Consider the following 23,808-nt stretch of genomic DNA (forward strand, 5'->3'; position numbering starts at 1 on the left):
TGTGGGACCACCCCCCAACCCCAACAGTTGGGGGCCAAACGGCAGCAACCACCCCTGGCCATCAGCTCTACGCAGGTGGCACCGATCCCCAAGAGGAGCTACGCCTACCTTGGGGAGTACCACAATCCTTTTTCCCAACATGCAATATTACGTTTTTTCTGCACCGAGGGGTGATTTTCCGGCGATCACCCCTCTTCTTCTACTTTTAGCTGGAGATGTAGAGAGCAATCCTGGGCCCACCACAAAATACACATGCCCAACATGCTCTAAACCCATTACTTCGAGCAGACAGACAAAGGGCTCAGTTCAGTGCAATATGTGCAAAAACTGGGCCCACCTCACTTGTACAACACTTGCTGACACAAACCAAAACACAAACACTTGGACATGTTCTACCTGCCCTCCAGTAACCCCACTCCCACCTCCCCAACCACAGCCAGCACCCTTACCCACTCCCAATTTCCCTTTGCCCTTACCCCCGATTAGTACTCCCCTTCCTTTGTCCCCGATCTCTCCTTTCCCCCCCCTCTGACCCAGATCCTACACCTTCCCCACTACCACCCCAACCTCAACCCCAAACGGCAACATACAACACATACAAAACACACAACATCAACATATTACAACACAACATTGACGGTATTAACACGAAAAAACATGAACTTGAACACTTTCTTAAACAACACAACATACACATTGCGATTTTACAAGAAACAAAACTAAGACACTCACACAAAACACCATCATTTCATAGTTACACCACCATCAGACAAGACCGGACTGACGGCTATGGCGGTGGAATCATCACCCTGATCCACCACTCCATCTGTTTTGTGGACACAAGTGCCACAACCAAAATTCTCCTCCCTACCACAGATAACACAACAGAAATCCAATCCATTCGAATCCGCACAGGCAACAAATCAACACTGACAATAGTTAACATGTACATTCCCTCCCAATCATCCCCCACAGTTCCAGACACCTTCAGGCCTCATTTTAGCCAACTAGCCTCAATCCCCAACCTGATCATGGGTAGAGACTTCAACGCCAAGTCGTCTGCCTGGTATGTAGACAACCCTGACACAGACAGAGGGCTTTATATACAGACTCAGTTTGACTCATTGACTATCATGAACAACACACATAATCATACACATATCCCACACCAAGCCCTCTACACTCCCTCCTCTCCTGATATCACCTTTTGCTCCCCCTGCCTAACCCCAACAACATCATGGAGAGTGGTCGGAACCCTTGGCTCTGACCACCTTCCAATCATCATCACCACCAAAACAAGATGCACCCCAGTTGGCCACAGACACACTTACACCAATTACAAGAGAGCTAACTGGGAAGCTTTTACTGAAGAGACAGAACAACATTTTGAAACACTTAACAGTACACCAATCACAAACATAAACAATGCTGTGCACACTTTTAATACAATCATACAAAATGCAGACAAGAGATACATCCCTAGAGGCAACAGAAAATCACACAACCCCAACTTCACACCAGAAATCCAAGGCCTCATCAGACAACGTGACACACTTAAACACGATACCCCCACACCTATCCCTCAAAACATAGCAGACCAAATACAAACACTAAACACTGTGATTGCCAATAAAATACATGAACAAAAAACACAAAATTGGCAAAACTTTATCAATACACTTGATCACAAAACAAACACCAGCAAATTGTACAAAACATTCAACAGCATTACACTATCCAACAGTAACACTACACGCTCTCACGCAGCAATAATCACAACAACAGATAATCTACCCTCAAACAGACAACAAGCAAACGCACTCATACGTCATTTTGCACAGACAAGCCATCTCACTTCTCACCCTGATGACCGACGCACCATTCGACGTAAGAAAGACTTTCCCACAGACTCAGACTATACACCCTTCATAGACAGTCAGACAAAACTCATAATACATAGTCTCAAGCACTCATCTGCCTGTGGCCCTGATAACATAAGCAACATCCACCTAAAACACATTGGACCACAAGGTATACACGCACTCACAAACATTGCAAACTACAGCTATTCACACAACACTATACCCGACATCTGGAAGCATGGTAAAATAATCCCCATTCCAAAACCGAACAAAGACCCAACAATCCCAACATCGCACCGCCCAATCACACTTCTCTGCACCCCCTCTAAAGTCATTGAATGCCTAATACTTAAACTTGTCACACCACATATTCCCCTTGCTGACTCACAACACGGTTTTAGGCCACTACACTCCACAAACACTCTTCTGACAAACCTCACACAAAGAATTTTAGATGGCATCAATTCAGATAGGCCCCACCAAAGAACACTTCTTATAACATTAGACATTAGTAAAGCTTTTGATGCTATCCCCCGCCACAACCTAACAAATAAAATATATAACACAGACATGCACAATAACACCAAAAGATGGCTGGCCAATTATCTGGCAGGTAGGAATGCTTACGTGTCATATAATGGCCAATCATCGCACATCAGAAACATTAAGAACGGAGTACCACAGGGCTCAGTTCTATCCCCAACACTATTTAATCTATACATGCATGACTTACCCACGCCAGACACCTCAGAAATACAAATCTCTTCCTACGCAGACGACATAACAATCACATGCACACATCGTAACACAGACAAAGCTGCAGAATAATCCAGCCATACCTTGACACACTCAACACATGGTTCATCACAAACAGACTCAAAATAGCTCCAACCAAATCTACAGCAACACTTCTCACCAACTGGACAAAAGAACATAAATACATACCTCATCTCTACATCAACAACACTCTAATACCACACACAAACACACCGAAAATTCTTGGTGTAACATACGATACATCCATGTCTTTCAAACAACATATCACAAACATAAAAAACAAATGCACACCCAGACTTAACGCACTTAAGTCAATCACTGGAACAACATTTGGACAAAACAAAGAAACTAATATAACAATATACAAACAATGCATACGCTCAGTGTTGAATTATGCAAGTCCTGCATGGGCTCCTAATCTCAGTGAGACACACCACAACACCCTTCAAATCATACAAAACAAAGCCCTAAAAACAATTACAGGCTGCACAAATACAACACCTACAGACCATTTACACCAAGAAACAAAAGTCTTCAAAGTCAAGGACCACCTCGACATGAGAGGCACACAAACACTTGCCGCAGCCACCACAAACACATTACACCCGCTACACTACATAGCAGAACACCCACACACACCAAGAAACATTAAAACAACACCCAAAGACCTTTATCACGCACAGATACTCTCTTCTCTTCCTCCACAACCACCAAATACCAGCCTCCGGAAACATATTCATAATCATATCACTCACTGCTCCATTAACACACTGAAAGACAACACACTGCTGCATGCCAGACCCCCTGATATCCACCCTTCTGAATCCTCTTACCCACGAAAGGACAGAGTCCACTTGGCCAGACTGCGGTGCGGTCACCACCCAGCACTTCTAAGCTACCAGAAGAGGCTGGATGACCGCATTGTGAACAGCTGCCCAGGATGTAACACTTCACCCCATACCATACAACACATAATGGAAGACTGCATTATACACAATCATGCACGCAAACAACACAACATACGCTCTATAAAGGATTTGTGGGAAAACCCAGTTTCGGCTATGGCATTCCTTGGGGAGACGGGACTGCTCGGACAGACAGTCTAGGGAACGACAACAACAACAACAAATGCTCATTCATATTACAAAACAAGCATACCACAATGAAATGCCAACCCCCTCAAGGTACACACATAGTATCATACAGATCCCTCCTCACACTTTTGACAACAGAATGAGGCTCCTGTGTACCTTCATTTATTAAATTAATATGCAATTAATTTATGGCAGTAATTCATAATGAAAAATTAATGTTTGTACTGAAATGTTTCATCCTAAATCAATTAAGCATTGAGTCCAGGATTTGATGTTTTGGATGTAAAAAGAATTTTACAATATCATGGTCTAGATGTGTTATTTTGTGTAAAACACAAACCCAAGTTAGCATTACTTTTAATTGCACATCAGTGTTGAAAGGTTTACTCATTGATGTCTTGGGTTTCTCATATTGGAAAACCGCTCTATGGCATCTGACCTCCAATTCTTCCCATATGTAGAACTTTGTTGGAATTATCACACAAGTATTGAAGAAGAATATAACTGAAAAAATCTCAAAGCAGTTTTAGAGAATCACACCACAACTCCCTGCAGACTAGGTTAGAGTAAGCTAAGTTAAATTAGGTTAGGTTTGGTAAGTTTACAGAATTTTTTTCAGGTTGACAGTTGTGTCCTAATGATCATATGAAAAATGTCTGCCTTAGACTTATTCATAGGAAGAAAATCACTCCCAGTCCACTCAGTAAAGGAGGGGGGTCTTCATGTGAAGAAGTGTGGGGTGGATATTATTCACATAATCATAGGGACACAACTGGCAATTTGAACAAGTTTCTGCAACTGAACCAACCCTAACCTATTCTAGCTCACTACCTGCAGGAATTTACACAGAATAATTAATTTCTAATAATGCTTATGAGAATCTATGTACTTATATTTCTCTGCAACATTCTCATAATTTGATACAATTTTCTGCTTATGCTGTATTTTCTTGTACTCTATATGTTTACATATATATTTGTATTCATTTATTTCTTTATATATATATATATATATATATATATATATAGATATATCTGTATATATACATTTATTTGTATATATATATTTATATATTATTGTAGGGAAGAAATTCTTGATATGATCTGGGATGGGAAAATAGTGGGAGTTGTGTAATGGCAGTTGTCCAAAGACCCAGTGTGTTAGAGTTTCTTTTTTGGATATAGGTGATGGATTTGGTAAGTTTTGGAAATGAGAGGTGGGGAGATGATTTTCTTTTATGTCCATCTTACATGCATGGACCATCAGCCCTTGCTGAAAGGTTACTTTCAGCTGGATGAAATTGACTGATGGCTACTAAAATGAATATACTGTGCTGTAGTAGGTTACTACAGCAGTAAAAGCATAGAGATAGATTCTGCTGTTACTCCTTTTGCAGATTTCACCAATTTGGTAATGTCACCATTACCATATGGAGGTGTAGCCTTAAGGGTCTGATACTTGGTCTTCAGACTGGGCCTTAGATTTCTATAATCTTCAACTATATTTCCTCCACCATTTCCCAGGGAGAATTGATAAATGGGGATTGCTCTCCTCTTACTATTACAAGTTGGTGACATTGAAACGGTCCAACACAAATACAATACAGACATTAGTCCAGGGTTTCTTTCTAGATAGAGAGACCTGTAGGAGATTCTGAGAACTTTTACTAGCTGCTCTGAGTCATTGAAATTTGAGGCAACAGTTACTAATAATATCAGTAGCTTGAATAATGCATACAAGAGCACTATAGTGACAGAAGGCTTGATTTTTCTCCCAACTGTAACCCATCTTTGGCCATAGGGCTAATAGTTGTAGATTTGACCTTTGAGATTCTTTTTCATAGCCAGACACATGTGAACACAGTAATGTTTATGTGTAGTCTTAGTAGTTTTAATTGCATTTGTCACTTGTAGTAGAGCCCAAGGTTATTGTCCTTTTTTTCCAGTTGGTGTAATTCTTGTACTGTAATGATATTGTAATTTCAGTTCAGCTCCCAGTATATCAATTGTATTATTCATATGCTACATACAGCATTATTTTACCTGATAAGATAAAATATGGTTTCAGTGGTATTTGGTTGTTATTCAGACTGTATGGCCAGTTCCAATCAGTCAGTCAGTCAGTTTGTTGCCCCAGTTCTCTCTTGCAGGTGCATTACTCAGGAAAGCAGCCATGGCTGCTGGTTCAGCCCATGAATTATTCATTGAAAATATCTTGTAGAGCTGTCTTAGTGCACGAGTACAGGATAGTGTAGTATAATGTACTGTCTTCTGTGTAGTGGTTGCATTTAGGACAATTAGCATCTCTTGACAGGCCATTTCAGTGTTGGCACCATTTCTGTATGAATTGGTGACCCTTACACAAGTGTACCAATGCACTTCTTTTTGTCTTTGGAGTGATTTCTCTTTTGGGTTGATTTCTGGGGGAAGAAACCAGTGACAGGAACCTGTACAAGGGGTGGTCCTATGAGATGGACATCAGACATAAGTAATTATTGATGCCTGTATTCAAAACACATCAACACACCTATATCTAGATAAGCCCTGAGGGGCTGACACTCATCTCCAGACCAGGCCTGATCTCTCTCCCTAATCAGCTTCAACTGTATCTACCATATCTTTTCATGCAAGGAGAGCTGACAACAAGTGAGTGCTCCTCTCATCAACTGATTAGACAAATCTCCATTCAAAACTGAATGATGATCACTTTTAACTTCAGCTGTCCCCCTGTACTGTTATCTTTAAATCTCACCACCACTGACTGCATCTTTTCAGTGCAATATTGTCCCCAAGGATAGAAGTGTTGGTGATTACTGACAAAATATTCCCTTCCTCAGTCAGTCAATCTGTTGCTTGGGTTCTACCTTGCAGGAGGCCTTAGGCCCCCTCCCTCCCCCCAAGAAACTGGCCACCAGTTCAGCCAATAGAGCACTTGGTGAAGAGATTTTGTATTGCTGTTTGGAAGGGCTAAGTGTAGGGCAGTGTAGTATAAAGTACTCTGTGGTGTCTGTGCATAGGTTGCATCTAGAGCAATTAGAGTCTGTTGCCAAACTAATTCTACATCAACAGATTCCAATTATTGTGCAACTGCCTTTTCTCTTCTTCCACTACAATAAGCACTGTTACAACTTGGACAGTAACTCAACATATCTTCCCAGAGATCTTTGGCAGGACCCAAGGACCTGCAGGTTTCTAGTTTGTGGGACTTGAGGTCATACACATATTGTTAAATTCATCTAGAAAGATATATATTTGTATAAAAGATTATTTAAAAAAAATAGGATATGCAGAGATCAGGTATAGGGTAAAGGTTGGCAGGAAGCATTTTCTTGTTGTTCAGCTTGAAACATGTGTAGTCCAAGTGTATACTGCATGCCCTTTGCAAGGGCTATGTAAACCTTATTCCAAAATTCAACAGTGCTGTATTATCACTGCTGCAAAATGGCAGTGTAATCATTCCATGTTTATATATTGCACACACCTACGTGATAAAACATTGAGGTTTTGCAAAAAAGACTAATCTGTTGTACCATAACAGATAAGGTAATAAGATATCATCAAACTTTAGGATTTGGATATAATGTCCTAAATCTTGGTGTGGGATCAATAAACAACTAGTGTTCTAGACTTCTTCTGCTGGTCTTGAATTTATTCACACACATCTAACACAGTTTGTGCAGCCATGAGTTGACTGATTTACTTAAGAGTACCTTTACTTCACCATGACCCATGTGTGGTCAGCCTGTCCAATCCATGAATCTCATTGTTGTAAAAATATACAGTAATAATGATGGAATCAAATTGCTCTGCTATGGCAAACAAAAGTTTTTGGAAGGGTGTGTGTATGAAAGCTGCCCATGTGTACAGTAGTTAGTGTGGATCAGAATTTGATTAGGTTTTACTGGTAGCTAGTGATGAGCTTCTTATATTGAATGGGTACACAAAATGATTGCCAATACCTTAGTGAAGTCATACTACCTGAACTTTGCCCATGGTAGTAAAAACAACAGGAAAACAAGGATAGCTGTCAGTAGCATTGCATTGGTTCTAGTTGAGGAATTGTCTAAATATCACTCTTGAAGTGAGATGGATTGTAAAAGGGAAGGAACCCCTTACTCAGCATAGAAACTAGAGTTTAGTACTCTGATTAATAATGATAATCATTACCTCATATTTCACTGACTGGAGCTTTACAGCTCTACAGTGACTGGCAATGGTCCTTTGACCTTCTCATAGATCTCTCAGAGAAGAAGTTGTAGACTGCTGTCTGTTGTACTAGTGGAACTATATCTTGTAGTAGGAGGAGGAAAAAGAAGAAGAGGGGGAGGAATTACATTTGAAGTTGTTAAAAATCTTGGGTCCAGTCTGGGAGCCAAGGACCACCCCCTCAGGGCTGCACCTCCAGGTGTAGGTTAATTGTGTCAAAATTTTTTGAAAATGGACAGTAGAGAAGTGGTTCTCCACCATCCATCATGCAAGACCACCACTAGCAGGTACCAGTTATTGGTTCCAGTACTGTAGTTTAAAGAATGAAGGAAGTACAGTATTATACTAGCATAGTCCACAGAAATCATATACAGTATTTATCAAATTTCAGATACATCAGCATTTCTTGGCCAAGTAAATCTTCAATTGCCGGTATTAATCATGTTGGCTTGCAAATAGGTGTATGATAATGAATGCATATCAATATGAGATGACTTATCCAAACAGGAAAAGTTTTAATACTGTACAATGACAGAAATGGCCTAAACCCTTCAGCATGAATTAAAACTGTGTATTGTCTGGTCATCACTATACTGTTTTGATTACTTACGAGGGAGACCCTAGTCTGAAAAGGACCAAATTGTCATCCCCTACAGCCAGTGGAGTATTGGTTGAAATTTGTTTTATCAGGCATTTTTATTCAGTAGCAAGGCATTTGCTGGATTAAGGCATTAACTTCTTTATGAGCTAGTCATCCCAAAGCTTAATGAAATTATTTTACAAAAATTGGGATATGTTTATTAAAGAGCCATTTCCTGATAAAGGGTCTTCTGTATGATCCAAGGTTGTGAGGGGTGATTGCAGTTCAAAAATTGAAATTTGTATTGTGTTGCAAGTAAATAAAGAATTATATTAAGATAGGATTAATATTTATTTCAAAGTGCAATCCATCTTTTATTTACACAAGTAATGGAGAATTTAATTACATGTTGATTAAATTAGATTCAGATCTGATCATGGCTGTATTCATCAACAGCTGGGCTGGCAGATGATAAAGGTAATTCAGATTAGTGATAAATAAAAGTCATGATTTAGATTTAATTAATGAAAAATATCTTAGAATAACAATTTAGTATATAATTGCACAGTGTTATTTTGAACACAAAAACTGTTAAAGAAACAAGATAAATCATTAAGAACTGTAATAAAAAATACTAGCATAGGTACCTTATCTGTACATGGTATACCATGGTGCCTTGTACCTTGCAGTTGTATTGCATCTTTGTTGTAAGAGTTGATATGAGGAAATTATGCTATTACAATTACAATCAGTTTAAATGTAATTGAGATGAAGTTTAAGAAGTATAGTGGATGATCAATCTACTAATCAATCTATTGCCCTGAGTTTCCTCGGTAACTGGCAAGAGCCACCTGACTGGCCCATAGGTCTTTTAAGGAAGAAATATCATGTTTGTGTTCCAGAGTAGCTAATATGGGGCAGTCTAAGATGAGGTGCTGTGTTTTTCATTGTAACAGTTGCATCTAGGTTAATGCAGGATGTTACCTGAATGTGAGGGTGCTAGTGTGGTTCTTGCTTCTCTTGAGTGTTTCTTCTATGAGGCTGATTTGGGGTTTGGTTTGGTGGAGTAGTGAATTTCGTGGTCTGTCTTGAAGAACTTTTGTGTGATTTGAATGTGAATGTGTTCTTGTGCAGATGGATGTGTGGCACAGGTGGTAGATTGTTGTATATATGTGATTTGTATCATGCTGCAGACTGACTTGGTTTAAAGAGATGTCACTAAACTCAAGATACTGACTGCTTGAAAGTTGCAGTCAATACCCTATACAGGGGGATAGAGTGATAAATCTGAAGGTGAGGAGGAGAACAAGGCTGGATAGAAAGCTGGATGATAAGGCTGGTCAGAGTATGCCAAGATGATTTGGACATTTGAAAAGATTGAGTGAGGAAAGACTAGTGCAAAGAGTATGGAAAACAGAAGTAAATGGAGTGTAATTGAGAAGATAAAAAATTATGTGGATGGGATGAAAGGGGAGTGGTTATTAATGGATGAGGAAAGGACATGGACCAAATGGATATACTTCTTGTCCGATATGTAAATTTGAGTAGACAAGGGTGGGGAATTGACAAATAATGAAACAGTGGGGTAAAGCAGGGTGTGGAGCCCTGCCGTAGAAGCACTTGTGTCCTGCTACATTACCTTTGACCTGTTTTTGATTGGTTGTAGGGTGGGTGTAAGCTTTGACTCAACCATCCTTGTTACGAGAGGGGGATTTCTTTGTACAGTATATGTATTTCTACATATATACAATCACTGCCAAGAAATGGCAGTCATTCTAATTGTTTCACAAATCATACTCAGTTTCCATGTATTTTGAATATTATATTGACATCCACCAATTTCACATCATAACAACTTGTATAACTTTACTCATGAACTTGAGATGGATTTGTGGTTGGAATTATAAGTGAAGTTAACCTCTACTATGAAAGGGGTGTCATAGGAATGAGTGAAATGCAGTAGCCAGGAGAAGAAAATGTTTACTTGGTATGTAAAGAGTTCATTGGGAATGAGTGCAATACAGCAGTCAGGAAAAAAAAGGTTTTCTTGGTATGTAAAGAGTTAATCATGATAATACCATCATTGCTAAGGGCATACCATGGAAAAGGTTAATGAAATAGCTTGGCAGCTATCAAAATAAAGGAAAAGTGATATTTGATATAGAAGGGATCAAAACATTGCATTTAACTATGGTGAAACAAGTAGCCTACCATCTCTCTCTCTTGATCTCTCCAGATCTTCCTTGATCCTTTGCTCTCTCTTGATTTCTCCTCTTGCTCTCTCTCTCTCTCTCCTCTTGCTCTCTCTCTCTCTCTCTTCTCTCCCTTTTGCTTTCTCTCCTCTCTTGCTTTATCTTGCTCTCTCTCCTCTCTTTTGTGCTCTCTTTCTCTTTCTCAAGCCCTCACCAGCTGGTTTGAAAGGTTCAGTAACCAAATACTTATCAAACCACAACAACGCACACCTCAGAGCAGCACCACCTCCACGTCATCATCTCCACCACCACCTGTAAACCCAAAGGCAGACTTCGCTAACGAGATGAAATTTCATATCATCACTTGGAATGCTTATGGCATCAACAATTATCCAAAAATGACTTTTCCCAAGACCTATGTAGGTCACCACCGACCACAAGTTATATTTATCCAAGAAGCTTTTGTTGGCTGCCACGATCCTGGGATAGAGGCACCCCTGCTCTCGGGCTACGTTTTGTATGTCCATCATGTCAGGAATGGCCTTATAAGTTACATTCACTCTTCCATTCCCCATCAACCTCTGCGCTGCTCTATCTGTGATGGCATGACATTTCAACTCTGAGATAAGCCATAGGCAATGGGAACCCAAGACTCTGCAATGTTTACTCATCTCCAGAAAAAAATCAATCTCACTGCCCTCCCCTACCCATGTCTCACAGTGTGATCTACATGGGGGACTTCAATGCCTGGCACCCAGAGTCTCTGAGGTGGGGAATGTACCACACTACTCCACCTGCAAGCTGTGGAACTGTCCCAATGCCAACAGTCTCTACCACTAATGTCTCGATTGTCCCTCATTAAGAGACCTATTGCCCCAAAACCAAGACTTGATGCATGTGTGTCACTTTCTCTTAACTGACAATAATCTAAACACTGTCCTAATTTGACACCCACACTTTGGTGGATGCTAAGGCTTAGATCACCTTGATTACTAATATATTTCCCCTTACAGGATGTAATGGAACTGCTTTGTGTGGGCCTTGTGGCCTCTTGCAGTCTCCTTTCTGATGTTCTTATTATTGCTGTACAGCTTCACTGTATGTAGTAACATGACCTGCACGTCATGCCTACTATGTATGAATAGAAAATATCCACTGTACTAAGTTTGACGCTCTATGAGCGTAATAAGTTTATATAAACAAAAAAATCTCTTGCCATTCTTTTGTGTACTTATGTAGCATTTACTTTATTTGTGCTTATGTTGCACACCTTTCATAGTTCAGTTTACCATGATAACAGGAATAGAATATAGAATACTAATACATGTGGGATGTTGCCTTATTTTGAAGCACTGTTTTTGTTGACCCGTTGTGTTATAACTTGTATACAAACAATAATATTGTTTAAATTCATGATTTTTTTTTTGTAAGTTTGCAGATTATACTTTTGCATTATATTTTGTTGCACATACCAGCAAGAAAATGAGGCTGAAAAATACTTTCAGATAACCTTGTATTTGTTAGCTTATTTGTATGATGTACAAATCTAACTTTCTGCTTATTGCAGACGGGCAGCGAGGACCGTGACTCTGGCACTGAGTCGGATGACGAACACGTCTACGAGGAAGCAGAGCCCGGTAAGTGGCGCCTATTGTTTGTAGTGATAAAGAAATGTTAATCCACTGAGGGGTGAATGATATGATGTGCATAACAAAGTTGTTTGGTTTTGACCAGAATGAAATTCTTAGTGTGGCAGTACTTTTCCTCCAGTTTTATTCAAACTAGTATTTGAGTAGTAGAGGTTCTTTTGGGCTGGCAGCAACAAGAATGAATATGAGTGTGTGTATGTATATATGAATATATATATATATATATATATATATATATATATGTATATATATATATATATATATATATATATATATATATATATATATATATATGTATATACATATATATATATATCATTAGGAGGAAGAGTGTGGGTTTAGGACAACTAGGGGTTGTGTGAATTAGACTTGTGTGGTAAGACAGATATGTGAGAAAGCTTTACAAAAAGGTAAGGATGTTTTTTTGGGCCTTTATGGAAGGTGTGGAAGGCAGAGGTGGAGGGAGTGAACATGAATGGATGATCAAGGATGAGATGGATGGATGGGGTAAAAGGGACGTTGGGATAGAGGGGAATGTTTATTGAGGAAGGGAAGAAGATAGATGAAAGGGGTGAGTGGTGAATGGTTGTGTATGGATTATGCTGTGATACATGGAAGAGAGTGGTTGGAGGATGAGGAGGGTGAGGGTGTATGAAAAATATTTTGACACAGCCCAAAGGGATTCTCCCCCATATTTTCTTTTCCTACACAAAGGGACAGAGAGGGAGGTCACTGATAAAATGGAGTGGCATTCCTGTGGATGTGCTCTCTTGCTACATTGCTTCAGACCCAGGACAGTGGGCAAGATGCAGGGATGACCAATCATCCTGGAGGAGACAAGAAAAGAGGGAGGGAGGGATGCTGAATGGGAGTGGAGTGTGTGGGAATGAACTGGATGGGAGTGGATCTATGCCTTTGACTTTGGTTACTTTACTTGTAAGGGGGAAAAAGCCCTTGGTATGTGTATGTATGCATGCATATATATATGTGTGTGTGTGTGTATATATATATATATATATATATCATGGACATACTCTAAGGGCTTTTTCTCCTTTACCAGGGAGATAGCCAAAGTCAAAAGGAATATACCCACTCCCAACCATTTCATCCACCACTCATTCTACTCTCATCCACCACCCTTTCCTCCCTCTCATCTTAGCTCCTCATGGATGATGGGTCATCTCTGTATCCCACCCACTGCCCTGGGTCAGAAGCAGTGCAGCAAAACAGCATATCCATAGCAAGGCTGCTTCACTAAATTGGCAACTCCCCCTCTGTGTCCTCATGTAGAAAATAGAAGACAGGCTGCGTCAAAATATCATTCACACATAACCACTTCCTAACCACCCAATCCCCCACCCACTCTCCTTCTTGCATCACATTATCATTTATACTCAGCCATTCTCCACTCACCCTTATCTCCTGCCTTTTCTGTTTGTTGCCCAACAAATACCCTCCTCTCGCTCAATATCCCTTTCATCCCATCCATCCATCTCAACCTTGGTCACCCCCTCATGTTCACTCCATCCACCTCTGCTTTGTGCACCTCTTTTACTAATCTTTCATCAGTCATTCTTTCCATGTGCTCAAACCATCCCAATATCTATCTGCCATCTCCTTTTCCATCCCCATATATATATATATATATATATATATATATATATATATATACAGACGCTCCTCAACTTACGTTTTAGTTACGTTCCAAACGGCCGAACGTAAGTTGAAAATGAATGTAAGTTGTTACTGTACTATACATCCGTAAATTCTATTACCATATCTTATAAAACACCCCTAAATCATTAATTATACACATAACATTGTAAAATAATAACATTAATTTCAAATAAATTTAATTCAAGCAACATAAATTGAGATGGTGGAGGAGGAGGGGGAGGAGGAGGAGGAGGAGGCAAGGCATGTTCAGTTTGTCGTTTGTGCAATGTAAACAATGAACGCAGCGTCATGCACAAGTATTGTTTGAACTACGGAGACCGCGCTAAACTAAAAAATTCACTCAAAAATGTTTTATTTACAAATTTTTTTTACAGTCAGTTCAAACGTAAAATCGAAAAAATGTAAAATGAATGAACGTAAGTAGAGGAGCGTCTGTACTAGCCAAATTACCCGCGTGTTGCCGTGAGTTCTTGAATCATCCCAAACCTAACCATACCCTACCTAACTTTAATCCTTAACCCTAACCAAAATATATTTTTTAAATGAAACATAGTTATCCAAGTACCTGGAGTGATAGGGTATCAGAATATATATGGTTATGGGGGTCTATCTGCAAAACCCTAGGAGGAGTTCATGAACATACACACAAACAAACAAATTGACAGACAAATGAAAGATGGTAATCGAAATACCTTGGGTTATAAGGTTTCAGAATATATATGTTTATAGAGGTCTATCTGAAAAAACCTAGGAGTTTGTGAATAATCTCTAACCCCACATAACCCTAACCCTAACCAAAATTATTTTTGAAAATTAGATATAGTTATTTAAGTACCTGAAGTGATAGGGCATCAGAATATATATGGTTATGGGGGTCTATATGCAAAACCCTAGGAGGAGTTCCTGAACAAACCAATAAACAAACAAACAGACAGACAAATGAAAGATAGTTTTCCAAGTACCTTGGGTTATAAGGATTCAGAAGATATATGTTTATAGGGGTCTATCTGCATAAACCTAGGAGTAGTTCTTGAATAATCACTCACCTAACCATAACCCACCTAACTTTAACCCTTAACCCTAACCAAAATAATGTTTTTTTGGAAATGAAATATAGTTATCCAAGTACCTGGAGGGATAGGGTATCAGAATATATATGGTTATGGGGGTCTATCTGCAAAACCCTAGTTCATGATCAAACAAGCAAACAGACAGGCTACTACTTTATTATAGTGTGTGTATATATATATATATATATAATATATATATATATATATATATATATATATATATATACACACACACACACACACATCGGTTGAAGTGACAATGAAGTGTGGACTCCAGAAAAATCTACAATTTTCGTGGATCTCAATGACGAGGGAGTACCTGTGTTGTATTAATAGGGAAGGGGAAAACTTGTGGTGTAGTGGGGAGGTAAGGAAAAAGGAGAATGGAAGGGATTACTGAGGAAAATGGAAGGAAATGAGGAAGGGGACGAATGGGCCCAGGAGGTCAGATGGTATGTCAACAAGAGAGGGGGCAGACAACAGTGGTGAAGTCGAAGAGATTAATAAAAATGTAAAAATTAGAAATATAGATAAGAGCAGTGCAATGGAAGGTGAAGATAATTATTTCCATGGATTTAATGAGGGAGGAAATGACAACCTCCCCCGACTAGTAAATCTAGAGGAAAAACTAAAAGAAATGAACGAAACATGGGAGGTTATGTTTAACCAATTAATGCTAGTTACCCAAAGAGTTGATAAAATGGAAGAACTAAAGAAGGAGAATCAAAACCTAACTAAAGAAACAGAAGAATTAAAAAAACAGTTAAAAGAAGTAAAGGATGAGAATAAGGAATTAAAGAGGAATAATAAAGAGAATAAAGAGTAGCAAAAGAGGTAAGTGGTTGGAAAAAAGTACAAGAGAACAATAAAATTGAATTTAGAGGTATAGTGGAACAGCAGATGAAAGAACAAACTAAGGACACAGTTATTAAAGTGATGAGGGAGAAGGAGAATATAGTAAGAGACTTAGCGGATAAAAAGAAATGTATAATTATATTAGGGATGGAAGAGAAGTATAATCCAAATAGGACTACAAGAATAAAGGAGGAAAAGGAAAAAGTAAATAAGATATTAGAAGTAGTTCAAGAAGATGAACCAGAAACAGGGAAAGAAATAGAAGAAATATATAGACTAGGGAAATACAATACAGATAAGACCAGACCAATTAAGGTTAAATTCAGGTCACAAACGACAGCAGAGAATATCTTAGCAAAAACAGGGAAACTAGCAGTGATCAATATAAACAGGTATGGATAAAAAGAGAAATGAATAAAGAGGAAAGAGAGGATGAGAAAACAAAAAGACTAGAAGCTAAGGAAAAAAACGAGAAAAGAACAGAGTCAGAAAAAGAGAAATTCTATTGGAGAGTAGTGAATATGAAAGTGAGGAAATGGTTCATAGCAGAGAAAAACAGAAGGGAAACAGAAAACACAATGGAAGTAGCAGAAAATTAAGTGTCTTACACAAATATAGATGGCTTAATAACAGGCTTGAACGAACTGAATGATTACCTAAAGGAAAAAGAACCGGACATAATGGGAATTGTAGAGACAAAATTGAAAGGTCCATTACCACCCAACAGTGTAGGACATGGTGCATATAATTATTGGATTAGAAACAGAGGTAAAACAAGGGGGTGGAATGTCTGTTGAGGAAGGAAGGGAGAGGACAGAAGACGGGTGAATGGAGAATGGTTGTATATGGATGATGTGATGCATGAGGTAGAATGGGTGGGAGGATGGGGCGTTAGGTAGTATGTGTGGGAAAATTTTGACACAGCCCAAAGGGATTTCTCCCTGTCTTCTCCTTTTCTGAATAAGGGGATGGAGAGGGGGGGGTCACCGATTTAATGAAGTGGCCTTGCTGTGGATGTGCTGTGTCTTGCGGCACTGCCTCTGACCCAGGGCAGTGGACAAGATGCAGGGATGACACATCATCCAGGAGGTGCCAAGATAAGAGGTAGGGTAGAGTGTGGAGGGGAGTGGAGTGTATTTAGGGATGGAATGGGTGGGAATGGTTTTTATGCCTTTTTCTTTTTGGCTACCTCCCTTATAAAGGGGAAAAAGCCTTTGGTATATGTATGTATATATGTATGCATGTGGCAGGAAATGGAGGAGTGGGGATAGAGGTAAATTGTAGAATGAGAGAAGGAAGTAAATGTCTTGGAGGATGAAAAAGTGTCATGAGAAATAGGAATCGGGGAATGGATACAAAGAAGATATGAAGGGGTGATTGTGTTGATGGCACTGTATGGGACTGGGACTTAGATTTTAAGAAAGGTATAAAGGAGGTTCTAGCTATGCAGAAAAACCACAAGGAAAATAACAGAAAATAGATCAAGCACTTTTGTCTATTCAGACCTTGAAAACATCTCAGAGGACCAAAGCACTCGGTCTAATTTCTGTTATTTTGCTTGTGGCCTTTCTGCATATATATATTTACAGACACTCCTCAACTTATGTTTTAGTTACGTTCCGAATGGCCGAACGTAAGTTGAAAATGAACGTAAGTTGTTACTGTACTATACATCCGTAAATTCTATTACCGTATCTTATAAAACACCCCTAAATCATTAATTATACACATAACATTGTAAAATAATAACATTAATTTCAAATAAATTAAATTCAAGCAACATAAATTGAGATGGTGGAGGAGGAGGGGGAGGAGGATGATGAGGCAAGGCACGTTCAGTCTGTCATTTGTGCCATGTAAACAATGGACGCAGCATCATGCGTAAGTATCGTTTGAACTACGGAGAGCGCGCTAAACTAAAAAATTCACTCAAAATTATTTTTTTTTACATTTTTTTTTTTACAGTCAGTTCAAACGTAAAATCGAAAAAACGTAAAACAAATTAACGTAAGTAGAGGAGCGTCTGTATATATATACACACACACACATGGAGGAACATCCTGAAGAGAAGGAAACGGGGGTCCTCCCTTCCTCAGACAACGAGGGGATGCCGACGACAATGTATATATATATATATATATATATAAAGGTATTCAGCTTGACAAATGCTATTTTCACATGACAGTTGAATGACATCCTGAGTTGGTTAATGAATAGTGCTTGTGTTGGAAAGTGAGAGTTGTGCAAATTATAGGTCATTAACTTCACTGATTTAGGGAAAAAAAAGCAAAGGAATCAATAGTTTTATTCTCAAAATAGTTTCAAAATAAAGTGTACATGCTGTACTATTGAGTAAAATATTTTTGTTTACAATTTTTTTACTTGCATATTGTTTTATCTTACTAGTTCCAAAAGCATTTCAAGTAGTGTGTGCTAATAAACTTATTTTCATAGTCTTTTGGTCATGGTTTTGAATGGTCTGTGTTGTTTAGTATGGAAGTGTTGCCATGTTATTGGCTTGTTGTAGTAGAAGGATGGGAGCAGTTGCCCTTTGACAACTCCCTTCATGTGAAAATGTGGAGGAAGTGAATTTAAGATGATAGAGAAATTGTGAGCCTAATCTGGAGAAAAAAGGGTCAATCCCTTGGGGCTCTCCCAGTTGACAGAACTAGGGTGTTGATGGGTTTTAAAGATGGGTGGCAGCGAGATGAAGTTCTCTGATATCCATTTTATAGGATTACAACTACCCAAGTGTGTATACGTCAGTAGTCCACTTAGTGGGAAGACTTATTAAACGTGATTCAGTTTAATGTCATCAGCTCCTTTTCCCACATAGGGATAGAATGGTGCCTCCTTGTGGAGGACATTTTAAAACAGAATTGAGTGTAGTATGATGCCCTTTCTATGGTTTTGCTTGCTGCCAGGCTGACTTGATCAGCATCTGCTGATCTCCATCTCAAATAACAATGCTCTTACCTGCTCAACCAGCGAGCATCACACGTTATCAACATAATGATTATAATTGTTGCTTCAAATTTCACTGGCAAAATGCCTGTAATTTCACACTAGCCGACACTGGTCATATAAGGCACAGTCATGGATTGTGTTGTGTTAGTGTAGGATATTTTTCCCATAACATCCTGTGGTGTGGGACAAGAATGCTCTCAATGTGTTCCCATGTGTGTTAGATGTTGACTAAAAACTGCAAAATGAATAGACTCAGGAAAAGTCAAATAAAAAGTATGCTGTGACTTACCCCTCCCCAGGAGAGGTATTGAATTATATATATAGATATTTCAAGGAAAGACACATCATACCTATGCTTGTTAGAGTATCAATCAAAGGCTTGAAAGATGGAGAAAAATTGTAAGAATTTATGATTAATTTTTGGTGGACCACATACTGAAAGACAGATAAAATTCTCTTTTCAGTATCCCTATTAGATTACTATGTCATTAGTAATTATTCAAGTAATTTTGGAGGATTTACTAATTATTATAGTAATAAACTTTGGAATGCACTCTAAGGAGTGTTGATTAAGACCACCTAGGAGCCTCTGGTTTATTGTTCCTTTTTTTAATCTTGCTATTCAAGTTGTGTTAATCTCCCAGTGCATGCCAGTTTTATATGTCAGAAAAGAAAGCCTATTATACTAAGCCCATTGTTATTTAGGAGGGTTTCTTTCTCCTGTTGAAGTATATAAAGAACTTAGAACAGGCATTATGATGGGATAATTGCATCAGTATAACGAAGATTGTATTTGCCACATTATTAGTATTATCTTTTCTGTAGGTGCCACTTAAGAAATATTATAGTGGAGAAGTAGTAAACTTAGATTTAAAGGTTACATTTTGATTAAGTGTATAATAGTATTCAGTTGAACAAATACTATTTTCATGAGATATTTTTTGTTCTAGCACTGACTAAAGGTTGTATGAAAGTATGCAACCAACAATGTCATGTATCACTTTCATAAGATGTATAGATACACAGTATATCAGCTTAGATTTATATGTATATATATATATATATATATATATATATATATATATATATATATATATATATATATATATATATATATATATATATATATATATATATATACACACATATCACAACTAGTACCACAGTTGGAGCAGAAAAAAAGACGGGATGGGTTGTCTTTATATTTTGGCTGCTAACTGCAGTCCCCTTCAGGTAGGTACTGCTGAAGAGGACTGCAGTTAGCAGTCAGAATATATAGACAACTTGTCTTCAGTCTTTTCTTCTGCTCCAACTGTGGTATTAATTGTGATATATAAACATGTTACTACATTTTTCATCAGTGATATATATATATATATATATATATATATATATATATATATATATATATATATATATATATATATATATATATATATATATATATATATATATATGTATATATATATATATATATATATATATATATATATATATATATATATATATATATGTATATATATTTATATGTAATATTCAGTTTGATATCATGGGCTCCTCGCAGATGAAACCAAGGGGGTGACTCCTTATGGAGGACTTTTGAAAAGCAGGGAATTTAATGTATGCTCTTACTGTGAACATGCTGCTGGGCAGGACTTGAACTGCATTCACTCCTGGCTTCCACCACAATGAGTAACACTAATCTGCTTATCCAGTGAACATCTCCCATGTGGTTGTGTGTCTGCATATATATATATATATATATATATATATATATAATATATATATATATATATTCCTGTCTGGGGTATTGGCTGCATGTTATTGTGGGGTTAAAAGCTGCTCAGTAGCATGCAGCTGATACTTCAGGGTCTATATGGGATGCTCCTATGGACCAAAGCCCCACATCATTTTGTCTGTGATAGAGACCATGTGGATGAAGGTGAAACTGGGAAGGGAAATGTGGGTTTAAGTGCACATGGGCCAGGTAGTGAGAAGAGTGTAGAGGAAAGCAAGGTTTTTTGAATATATTTGAATAAGTGTATAGAGGGTTTATTGAGAAATGTCATTATAGTGCTATTGGGAGATCTCAGTGCCAGGGTAGGAGATGAACCAATAGATGGAGTAGTTGGGAAGTGTGGAGTTCCAGGAAAAAATTATGGTGGAGAGATGATGGTGGAGATGTGTCTAGAGAGTTGATGATAGCAAATACAGTTTAGGAAGAAAGTCAAGCATAAGTACACATGGGAGAGGGTGGTGGATGGAAGGGTGGTAGAGCGTTAATGGACTATATAGTGGTAACCATAAGAGTAAAAAAAATTTTGGATGCACATGTTCTAAGAGGAGAGAGCGGGGGAATATCAGATCACTTTTTGGTGGAAGGTAAGTTGAGAGTGGAGGATAGATGGAAAAAAGAGGAAAAGGACAGAAGGTAGGGAGGTGTTTAGGGTAAATGCTTAAATGAGAAAAAGGAGGAGTACATGAAGAAGCTGAGAGAAGCGTGGAAGGGAGTGAAGGATAAGGTAGAACTAGGAGTGGAGGAATGGGGATGTTTCTAGGAGGGAGTCACAAGGTGTGCAAAGATGGTGTGTGGAACAAGGGGGATGGGAGGAAATAGAAGGAAGGGTAGTGAATGGGGGGATGATGAAGCAAAAAAGGTTGTAGAAGAAAAGAAACAAATATTCACAGATTGGTTACAAAATAGGATGAGAGAATCATATGAGAGATACAAAGAAAAGAGAAGAGAAGTAAAGCATAAGATAAAGAAGGCAAAGAAGAGAGGAAATGTGAAATGGGGTAAGAATATGACTGGAGGAAGTGGATATCTTTAGATACTTAGATGCAAATGTGGCGGGAAAGGGAGGAGTGGAGGTGGAGTTGGGATAAGCAAGTAAATGCCTTGGGGGGATTAAAAAGTGTAATGAGATAGACATTTGGGAATGGATGTGAGGAGATTGTATGAAGGAGTGATTGTGCCGACAGTACTGTATGGGATAAAAACAAGAAATATAAGAGAGGAAGAGTTTAAATATAGACATAGAAGGGTCCCAGAAGAGGCTATTGAGCCTGTGACTCCGGCTCTAAATAACTAATACTTAGGTCATCTGGGGTCTAGTGGTCACTGTGGTCTAGGTGTTTGTTATTTATTTGAGCTGTGTAATCAAATATTTGATCTTGATGTTTCCATACACTATCCAATCTCTTTTCAAAACTCACAACTGAATTTGCATTCACAACATGATCAGGAAGACTATTCCAGTTGTTCACAACACGACTGCAGAAAGTGAATTTCCTGATGTCCAATCTTGGGCGCTGCTTGTAGATCCTCTTGGTGTGTCCTCGAGTCACCGAACCAGCAAGTTCAATAAATAATCCCCTGCTCACTTCACTATCATATAAATTGTTCATAATTTTAAAGGTTTCTATCATGTCCCCTCTTGATCTACGGTATGATAGTGTAGGAAGGTCTAATTTCTGCAATCGTTCAGGGTAAGACAAATCCTTCAGGCTAGGGACTAACTTTGTTGCTCTTCTGTATGTTTGAGATGAAATGCCTGAGAAGTATTGTAGGGGTTACTAGGCTGGATAGAATGAGAAATGAGGAGGTGAGGAAAAGAGTGGGCGTAGAAAGAGAGCTGGGAGATAGGGTTGATGAAAGAGTATTGGGATGGTTTGGACACATGGAAGGAATGAGTGAAGAAAGATTAGTAAAAGAGGTGTGGAAAGCAGAAGTGGAGGGAGTGAACATGAGGGGGCAACCAAGGATGAGATAGATGGCTGGGGTAAAAGGGCCATTGGGAAAAAGGGGGATGTCTGTTGAGGAAGGAAGGGAGAAGATAGAAGATAGGGTTGAGTGGAGAATAGTTGCGTATGGATGAGGCTGTGATACATGGGAGTGGGTGGGGGATGGGGGTGAGAGTGTGTGTGTGAATGATATTTTGACACAGCCCAAAAGGTTTTCTCCCCATCTTCTCTTTTTCTGCATGAGGGGATAGAGGGGGGATTGCCGATTAAATGAAGTGGCCTTGCTGTGGATGTGCTGTGTCTTGCTATGTTGCTTCTGACCCATAGCAGTGGGCAAGATACAGGAATGACCCATCATTCAGGAGGTGCCAAGAAAAGAGGGAGGGAGGGAGGGGTGGAGTGTGTGGGGATGGAATAAGTGGGAGTGGATTTTATGCCATTGACTTTAACTACCTCCCTCATAAGGGAGAAAAAGCAGTTGTTATATGTATGTATGTACTACACCTCTTTCAAAATTGCTTTCTTCCTGAGAATTCTGGTATAGTCATTCCTAGCTTGTTTGTAAGCTTCTTTTGTTTTATTGCTTCTTTTTTTTTCTCCATTTTCCCAAGCTACATCCTTGGCCTTTTTCACAGTCTTACACTTTTTGTTAAACCAGTCTTCTTTTTGTTTTTTCCTTTCTCTTGTCTTTGGCATATGTTTGTTTATGCCTAGGTTGTAAATGTTGGGAAAGATTTCCCATTTCCTCCTTATTCCTGTGGTATTCATGAATTCCTCCTAGTTTGTTTCTTCAAAGAATTTTCTCAACCCTAAGTAATCTGTTTTCCTAAAATTGAGTCTCCTTTGCCTGTGTGATTTATTCCTTGGCTCTATTTCCTCATCCTCCAGCTGAAAGTCAGTTGTAAATTGGTCACTTTTCCCTATTGGGCAAAGGTAGTTTAAGGAACTGATGATGTATGGCTCTGGTTAGTAACAGATCAAATCTTGTGGTAGTGTCATCTCCTCTTACCCAGGTCACTTCTTTTACACACTGGGTCATTGTCAGGGAATCTTTAATGCATATGGAATTTAACTTGACTGCCAGAATTACATACATACATACATACATATACCAAGGCTTTTTCCCCCTTACAAGG

At 38.7% G+C, this 23,808-nt stretch overlaps 1 protein-coding gene across 4 annotated transcripts in view; it reads left to right on the forward strand.

Annotated features, from left to right (window-relative positions):
- LOC143036944 (uncharacterized) overlaps window positions 1-23,808 on the forward strand; it is a 91,926-nt gene that overhangs the window by 62,045 nt on the left and 6,073 nt on the right. For all 4 annotated transcript variants that reach the window (XM_076204976.1, XM_076204974.1, XM_076204973.1 and 1 more), the window contains exon 2: window positions 12,278-12,347. Coding sequence is in view for 3 of the 4 variants with exons in the window: in XM_076204974.1 (XP_076061089.1) it covers window positions 12,278-12,347 (70 nt within the window). In the remaining variant the exon portion in view is untranslated. The remainder of the gene's footprint in view (window positions 1-12,277; window positions 12,348-23,808) is intronic.

The sequence above is a fragment of the Oratosquilla oratoria genome, chromosome 21 (genome assembly GCF_046742065.1).
Source record: "Oratosquilla oratoria isolate Oo_2021 chromosome 21, ASM4674206v1, whole genome shotgun sequence".
Lineage (NCBI taxonomy): Eukaryota > Metazoa > Arthropoda > Malacostraca > Stomatopoda > Squillidae > Oratosquilla > Oratosquilla oratoria.